The sequence below is a fragment of the Nicrophorus vespilloides genome, unplaced genomic scaffold, assembly GCF_001412225.1.
Source record: "Nicrophorus vespilloides isolate i.1.1-1 unplaced genomic scaffold, Nicve_v1.0, whole genome shotgun sequence".
In the NCBI taxonomy this organism is placed as follows: Eukaryota; Metazoa; Arthropoda; class Insecta; order Coleoptera; family Silphidae; genus Nicrophorus; species Nicrophorus vespilloides.
The window spans coordinates 1-9,570 of NW_017097435.1; the positions used below are offsets into that span (position 1 = coordinate 1).

At 29.1% G+C, this 9,570-nt stretch overlaps 1 protein-coding gene across 1 annotated transcript; it reads left to right on the forward strand.

Annotated features, from left to right (window-relative positions):
* Positions 1-1,151: 1,151 nt before the first annotated feature.
* On the forward strand, positions 1,152-7,633 carry LOC108560079 (type II inositol 1,4,5-trisphosphate 5-phosphatase; the record flags this gene model as incomplete). Its single annotated transcript, XM_017917518.1, has 10 exons — positions 1,152-1,331; positions 5,268-5,430; positions 5,491-5,663; positions 5,720-5,867; positions 5,927-6,316; positions 6,366-6,462; positions 6,513-6,724; positions 6,784-6,955; positions 7,028-7,155; positions 7,217-7,633. Coding segments are annotated over 10 exons (1,912 nt in total), but the record flags the coding sequence as incomplete, so codon positions are not given.
* Positions 7,634-9,570: the final 1,937 nt, after the last annotated feature.

Below are 9,570 nucleotides of genomic sequence, written 5' to 3' on the forward strand. Positions count from 1 at the left end.
AATACTAAACAAACATGTCTAAATTATATTATTATAAAATTATTTCATGCAATTTTTAATGGGAATGGTGGAACTGGGTTTTTTCCTGGAGAGTTTCTTCAAAGTTGGGATTCAAATCGGAAACACCAATTATGATCATCCGATAAATTTGCCCTATATTTAGATTTCAGATACTTCATCCTGGAAAAAGTTTGTTCGCACATATAGGTAGTGCCATACATAGAAATAAATTTACCAGCCAATTGCTTTAAATTTGGAAACTCTTTTGCGTCCAAAAATTTGTAAAAATCGATCAAGTTTCCTTCCTTGTATTTGTTCTTGATTTGATCGCTAGCTTGAAGATCAATTATTTCCATTTGAAACTGACTTGAAACGTCGCAGTCATATGGATTTTGAAACAGCCTTTTTTTCTATGAATTTATGTCAAGATCAGAAAAAACGCTTTTGAAATTCTAGTTTTAAATCTAGTTTTTACAGCAAATATGGTGGAAAATCTTTCGTCAGTTTCTGTACTAAATTTTTCACAGCACGTGAAATGGGAAAAATTACATTCATTCATATGACTTTCGAGCAATATCAGCAATAAATCACAAATTAAGTTGTTTTTATCTTGGAGATTTAAATTCAAGTTATTTACGTTTATCACGACATCTGCAAAAATTGCCAACTTCCAGAGCCACTATGCATCCGATAAAAGCGGTTCAGGGTGATTCTATTCCGCAAGAAAAATTTTAATTTCCTTTCTGAGCTTGAAGAACTGCAATAACACTTTTCCACAGCTAAGCCATCGAACTTTTTTGTATAATACGACAAGTCAACAGACTCAGATTCAATTTCTTCGAGGAAAGATCGAAATTGGCGATGATTGAGTGCACGTGATCGAATAAAGTTTATATTTTACGAAATTTTTCAAAATACTTGGCGGGCCGGATAAAATCGCCTGCCGGGTTTGGCCCGCGGGCCGTAGTTTGGACACCTCTGTTTTATTACATTCATTGAAAGCTAATTTGTAGAGAAAAGTTTAATTCTTCTGCAAATGTTGCTTGTATTTTGTTTAAATTAAATTTAAATTTATTGAAAAATTAGATGATTATTCTATTTCTATTAAAATGACAATTTAATATACAAGTTTATAATTAATTTCTTTATAGGATTTTCGTTGGGACATGGAATGTGAACGGTAAAGCACCTCCAACCGATGTAGAGAATCTGAAGAGGTGGCTGAACTGTTCCGACGAACCACCTGATATTTATGCGATCGGCTTTCAGGAATTGGATCTCAGCAAAGAGGCTTTCATATTCAACGAAACAGTACGTGAAGCGGAATGGCAGTAAGTACAAATTTAGAATTACACCTTTCTTAACATTTACTTGCGCTTTTTGTCAAAGCTGTTAAATTACAAAAAATACCATTAAATTACAGTAATTTGTTTTTAACATCTCTATTTGTTGTAAAAAAGGTTGATCATTCATGTTTTAAAGTATTGTTTTTGATTCAACTTTGACATGTTTAGATTCTAATTTTTACTAATACTTCTAATACTTCTAATTTTTACTAATACTTCTAATATTTAAAATGTGAATGATCGTGTTGAAACTTTTGCTAAAAACAGTTTTGAAACAATATTTACATTTTCAATAATATTTTATTGTCTCTATAAAACTAGCTTTATTTTAATTGATTGTCAGTATAAAATTAACGAGTTTTTTAGGTTTGATATTAGAATTAGGCATATATAAAATACTGATGTTATTAAGTTTAAGAAAATCATTGGAATAGTTTGTTTTTAACATCATTATTTGTTGTAAAAAATGGTTGCTCATCTTGGCTTTAGAGTATTGCTTCAATTTGATCTTTGATTTGTTTAATAATTAAATTTTGAATGCTGAAACTTTTACTACAACAGTCGTGCAAATCTATAATATACAAATAGTTACGTTAGTTAAAAATTTTGCTCTTTGAAGAAATATTCGAAAAAGCAATACATTTTAAATGATTCGTTGTCTAGTTTAATATTTTTTTTTTAATACACAATTTGCTAGTATAAAATACTTTGCTTTTTCACATGTAAAATTAAAAAAAGACCATTAAATTACAGTAATTTGTTTTTAACATCTCTATTTGTTGATCATCCATGTTTTAAAGTATTGTTTTTGATTCAACTTTGACATATTTAGATTCTAATTTTTACCATATACTAGGCTTATATTATTTACATTCTTTCTATATTTAAAATGTGAATGAACGTGTTGAAACTTTTGCTAAAAACAGTTTTGAATAATATTTACATTTTCAATAATAATTGTCTCTATAAAACTAGCTTTATTTTAAATGTATGTCAGTATAAAATTTGCGAGTTTTTCAGGTTTTATATTAGAATTATGCATATATAAAACATTGATGTTATTATTTTTTTTCATAATTTTAAGAAAAGCATTGAAATGGTTTGTTTATAACATCATTATTTGTTTAATTCGTTTAATAATTAAATTTTGAATGTTGAAACGTTTACTACAACAGTTGTGAAAATCTATAATGAACAAACAGTTACGTTAGTTAAAAATGTTGCTCTTTGAAGAAATATTCGAAAAAGCAATACATTTTCAATGATTCGTTGACTAGTTTAATTTTTTTTTTCAATACACAATTTGCTAGTATAAAATACTTTACTTTTTCACATATTAAATTACAAAAATGACCATTAAATTACAGTAATTTGTTTTGAACATCTCTATTTGTTGTAAAAAAGATTGATCATCTATGTTTTAAAGTATTGTTTTTGATTCAACTTTGACATATTTAGATTCTAATTTTTACCATATACTAGGCTTATATTATTTACATTCGTTCTATATTTAAAATGTGAATGAACGCGTTGAAAATTTGCTAAAAACAGTTTTGAAACAATATTTACATTTTCAATAATAATTCATTGTCTCTATAAAACTAGCTTTATTTTAATTGTATGTCAGTATAAAGTTTGCGAGTTTTTCAGGTTTGATATTATAATTATGCATATATAAAACATTGATGTTATTATTTTTTTTTCATAATTTTAAGAAAAGCATTGGAATGGTTTATTTTTAACATCATTATTTGTTGTAAAAAAAAGGTTGCTCATCTTGGCTTTAGAGTAATGTTTCAATTTGATCTTTGATTTGTTTAATAATTAAATTTTGAATGCTGAAACTTTTATTACAACAGTCGTGAAAATCTATAATGAACAAACAATTACCTTAGTTAAAAATTTTGCTCTTTGAAGAAATATTCGAAAAAGCAATACATTTTCAATGATTCGTTGACTAGTTTAATTTTTTTTTTCAATACACAATTTGCGAGTATAAAATACTCTGCTTTTTCACATGTAAAATTAAAAAAAAAGCCATTAAATTACAGTAATTTGTTTTTAACATCTCTATCTGTTGATTATCCATTTTTTAAAGTATTGTTTTTGATTCAATTTGACATGTTTAGATTCAAATTTTTACCATATACTAGGCTTATATTATTTACATTCGTTCTATATTTAAAATGTGAATGAACGCGTTGAAACTTTTGCTAAAAACAGTTTTGAAACAATATTTACATTTTCAATAATAATTAATTGTCTCTATAAAACTAGCTTTATTTTAATTGTATGTCAGTATACAATTTGCGAGTTTCTCAGGTTTTATATTAGACTTATGCATATATAAAATACTAATGTTATTATTTTTTTCATAATTTTAAGAAAAACTTTGGAATGGTTTATTTTTAACATCATTATTTGTTGTAAAAAAAGGTTGCTCATCTTGGCTTTAGAGTATTGTTTCAATTTGATCTTTGATTCGTTTAATAATTAAATTTTGAATGCTGAAACTTTTACTACAACAGTCGTGAAAATCTATAATGAACAGTTAAAAATTTTGCTCTTTGAAGAAATATTCGAAAAAGCAATACATTTTCAATAATTCGTTGTCTAGTTTAATATTTTTTTTTCAATACTCAATATGCGAGTATAAAATACTTTGCTTTTTCACATGTAAAATTAAAAAAAAGCCATTAAATTACAGTAATTTGTTTTTAACATCTCTATCTGTTGATAATCCATGTTTTAAAGTATTGTTTTTGATTCAACTTTGACATGTTTAGATTCAAATTTTTACCATATACTAGGCTTATATTATTTACATTCGTTATATATTTAAAATGTGAATGAACGCGTTGAAACTTTTGCTAAAAACAGTTTTGAAACAATATTTACATTTTCAATAATAATTCATTGTCTCTATAAAACTAGCTTTATTTTAATTGTATGTCAGTATAAAATTTGCGAATTTTTCAGGTTTTATATTAGAATTATGCATATATAAAACATTGATGTTATTATTTTTTTTTTCATAATTTTAAGAAAAGCATTGAAATGGTTTGTTTATAACAACATTATTTTTTTAATTCGTTTAATAATTAAATTTTGAATGTTGAAACTTTTACTACAACAGTCGTGAAAATCTATAATGAACAAACAGTTACGTTAGTTAAAAATTTTGCTCTTTAAAGAAATATTCGAAAAAGCAATACATTTCCAATGATTCGTTGTCTAGTTTAATATTTTTTTCGACAACCGAAATCCCGTCTGGCTCAACATCCCGACGTTCGAAATCCTTACTATATCGAAATCCCGACTATGTCAAAATCCCGACTACCATAATCCCAACAATCAAAATCCCGACAGTCTCTTTTATTATTATAAATTTCTACAATAACATTTTTATGGTAGTCGGGATTTCGATATAGTCGGGATTATGGTAGCCGGGATTTCGATATAGTCGGAATTTTGATTGTCGGGATTATGGTAGTCGGGATTTTGACAGAGTAGGGATTTCAAGCGTCGGGATTTTAATACAGACGGGATTTCGAACGTCGGGATTTCAATAGACGGTCTTTCGGTTGTCGGGCTTGCGATATAGACCCGAATTATGCATATATAAAATATTGATGTTATTATTTCTTTATAATTTTAAGAAAAGCATTGGAATGATGTTAAATTATTTGTTGTAAAAAAAAAAGGTTGCTCATCTTGATTTTGGAGTTTCAATTCAATTTTATTGTTTCAATTTGATCTTTGACATGTTTAGATTCTAATTTTTACCAATGCTTATATTATTTACATTGGTTTAATAATTAAATTTTGAATATTGAAACTTTTACTACAAAAGTCATGAAAATCTATAATGAACAAACAGTACAAAATACAGATGTTAATATTATGTTTTATAATTTTCAGAAAGGCTTTGGAATGGTCAACGCACCCGAAGGCAAAGTACAGACTTGTGGGTATCGTTCGACTGGTTGGAATTCAATTAGCCGTGATGATCAATTACACTCACTTCGAGCACGTGAGCAATGTCGCCGTGGATTACGTGGGTACCGGTATTTTAGGGAAGATGGTGAGTGAACGCAATTGATTTGAACCCAAATGCAATCATAGCAATTTCCAAAAATTACAGGGAAACAAGGGCGGAGTAGCGGTCAGCTTTCAATTACACAACACGACCCTATGCTTCGTCAACTGTCATTTGGCCGCTCACGTTGAAGAAGTTGAGAGACGTAACCAGGATTACAATGATATTAACACGAAGATCAACTTCAAAAGACATCCTCAAGCAATCAAAGATCATGAGTAAATTTCCAATCAAATTCATAAATTCTATATCTATAAATTGTATATATTTTCAGTCAAATTTATTGGTTGGGCGATATGAATTATCGGATCCGGCGTTTAGATACTCACGAAGTCAAAAAACACATCGCGATGGGCGATTTGAATACAATTTTGTGCCATGATCAGTTGAATCAAGAGAAGGAACGCGGAAAAATACTAGCGGTAATTTTGCACCAAATTCATTGCTTTCTTAATTACATTTTTCTTTTTTTTTGTATTAGGGATTCGAAGAAGGTGATATTAATTTCCAACCTACTTACAAATACGACGTGAATTCGGATAGGTATGATAGCAGTGAGAAGGCGAGGGCTCCCGCTTGGACGGACCGGATTTTCTTTAAAGGCAAAGGCATTTACCAGCAACTCTACAGATCGTTCATGGAATTGAAGATCAGTGATCACAAACCGGTGAACGCGCTCTTCCGTTCGGAAATCGGCATCGTCAATCGAGAAAAATATAGACGGATACACGAGGATCTGCTGAAGAGCATGGATAAACTAGAGAACGAGTTCTTGCCACAAGTAACAATAGACAGTACAGACGTCGTCTTCGACACTGTTAAGTTTAGGGAGCCTCAAGCTAAAGATATTATAGTAGCAAATACGGGAATGGTAAATAAATCAAATCACATTAATAATCCAAATAACATTACATTTTTAGGTACCAGTTGACTTTAAGTTCATACAAAAGAACGATGAGAAATCTTATTGCAAGGAGTGGCTCAGAATCACCCCGTTTTGTGGCAGGATCAATCCAGGTTTGAATTATATCTAATTTTTATTTATTTATTTAAATGGTTTTGTTTAGGTGAAAAATCGGATATACGTTTAGAAATTAATTTAGAGCAAGCCCTACAGTCGCTTGACGATATTCTTGTGTTACACTTGGAGGGTGGAAAAGACTTATTTATTACTGTTTCGGCCAAATGCCAAAGATCTTGCTTCACCATGTCCGTCTCTACTCTCTGCAGATGTCCGGTGCCTATACTTAATCTAACGCCGGAACAACTTAAACATGCCGTAAGTCTATTACATAATAAGTTATTTGTTTCTTATTAATTAATTTATTGTTTTAATAGGAGAATGGTCAATCTCAGGTTCTGTACTCGGTTCCCAGAGAGCTTTGGTTGCTCATCGATTTCCTTTACAGAAAGGCGCTTAAAACTAGAGACTTATTTGAATCTTCCGCTTTGCACGAAGAAATGAAGAAAATCAGGGAATGTTTAGACAGTGGAACTTTAGATCAAATCTGTATCCTTTTTTAATAGATTTACATTGATTTTAAATTGTAAAATTAACTGTATTCCTTAACCAATTTATTAGCTGATAGTCCATACGCTGTAGCTGAATCATTATTAATATTCTTGTCATTCACCAAGGACCCAGTGGTGCCCTACCATTTACATAAGAGATGTATCGAAGCTTGCGAAAGCTTCGCTCAGTGCAAAGAAGTGAGTTGATGATTATAAACATTTTTTTTCTAAATTCAGTTAATTTCAAATAAAATTTCAGATCCTTGAACAATTCCATAAATTGGAGCGTAACGTATTCTTGTACGTGTGTATGTTCTTGCAAGATCTTCTGAAGTATTCTGTGGATAACGGTTTGGATTGTCATGGATTATCTATAATCTTTGGGGATATTTTGATGAGGACACCGATGAGGAACACACCGAAACCTCATTGCCGGAAGAAGACGAGGTTCATCGAACAATTCCTAACCAACGACTTGTCCGATTTGATTCAAGTTAACAAGCAATAGTCACGATAATATTCTTACACATTCAATTGCAAGAAATGCCGAAGTCATTCACTTATGTACTATTTAAATACATATGTAACATTTGAAATAGCTTATTTTGTGATTTGAGCTTTTTTTTTCATTTGATAGTCGGCATCTTTATTTTTTTTTATGTATGTACATATATGTATTTCTATTCAAGTATTTATTATTCTTATTACTATTTTTTTTTTCATTGAAACTAAGTAATTGTTAGTAAATGAATCATGAAACAGTATTTATTAGCAATTGATTTAATATTTAAAATACTTTATATAACATTATAAATTAATAAATATCAAGCGTATAATACATTTTATTTGTTGATAATTAAATTGTTAATAATCAAGTGCACCATATTCAAGAAATTGCAAGAATTTGCACGAATTGAACAGGCAACCAAAAATACAAGTTCAGTTGATTTGGCGCTGCTCAAATCAGAGATTCTTAATTAGCGTTATAATTAATGATTTGTATTAGCTGAAAGATAAAGATTCATTAATGTTATGCAATTGTACGATCATTTCATTGATTGTTTAATTTTTTTTTTTTTTTTAAGTTTTTAAGAGATTTATATCAATTTTTATTGACATAAATCTCTCCGGCCCTATTTCTACCCCTTTTCGGGTTTAACAGCCACCACAAATTTTTGTTGATTTTCGGAATTGAACCAACGACTTTCGTATCAGATTTTTGTGATACAGGCAATTGTTTAATTAGTTATGATCGTTTAATTATTTATGATCAGCGTCATCTGACAATGTGTATCCGCACTATTTTCAAGTTGAAAAACTTTTTATAATGGAGTGTCTTCAAAAATCATACATTTTCTCAATAACTATACAGAGTACAATTATGAAAAAGTCAGTAAATTAAAGCTAAATGTTTGGGTTTTCCAACGGTCCATTTGTCATATTTGTAACTATTGCCGATTTCCTATAATTTAAAGTCAAACTTGCAAACGTAACATACACGAAAATTAAGTAACTTTTGTTGCGTTTCCTAATTGCGTAAGATAGGCGCCAACCTTTCGCAAATTTTTATGAAAGAAAAGTTATGTAATGTTTGTTAGGTAACTTGGAAACCAAGTTTTTCTTGATTTATTTTCATGAATTGCTCGACAACCCTTTAAGATAATTACATCATCAATCACTTAGTTCAAAGCTGAATACATCACATTTTCAACGAGCCTACATAACATACAAACAGAATAAGCGACCGTTGCGTGATATTTTCTAAATAGAACAAATTGTTAATAATTTTTAACGAAAGAAACTTGATCTTTTTAATTAGATATTATTGATTAGGTGTAATTGTAATTAGGTATATAAGAAGAAAAATATAAGCAACTAACCCTTAATATCTGAGATCCTTGAAAAATTATGAATGTTATTTAATGAAGAAAGCAGAGAGAACGTAAAAAAAAGCATGGAAATTATGAAATTAGTTGTTTAAAAATAAATATATTTGATTGTTATATTTGATTGTTTGTATTCATATTTGTACACTATATATTATTAATTACATAGCTTTTGATTATTGACCCAATGGGGATGGAGCTATGATGTTTGTGTGTTATTTTTGTAATTATTGATATAAAGGTACCATTCAAAAAGCATCATTATTCCTATTACATCAATTATAAAATTTGGGTAAATCGATTCCTCAGGTGCTTAATAAAATATTTTTCATTAGGTTCAATTGAATTAAAATACTTGATTTTGATGTACTTATAATAGATGAACTGACCAAACCGCAATACCGGCAGTTAGCTCATTGAAAAGGTTATAGTTTTCTCTTTAATTTGCGTATTTGATGGTTTAATTAACACTTGTAGTAATCGATTTTTTTAGTAAACGTGAAGGTATTGCGGAAAATTGAAAAAAATAGTTAAATAAATGGCTATTCATATAAAGAATAATTCTTTCGCCTTCGTTTATTATAAAATACGTTAGTTTTGGTCAATTAATAAGAAAGTTATTAAGCTTTAACGCGTTAGCGGTGTTTTCTACGCTATCAAATATCAAAGTTTGATAATTAATTGTGACAAATCTATGGTAGCTACAACCATGCATTATGCTCATTTA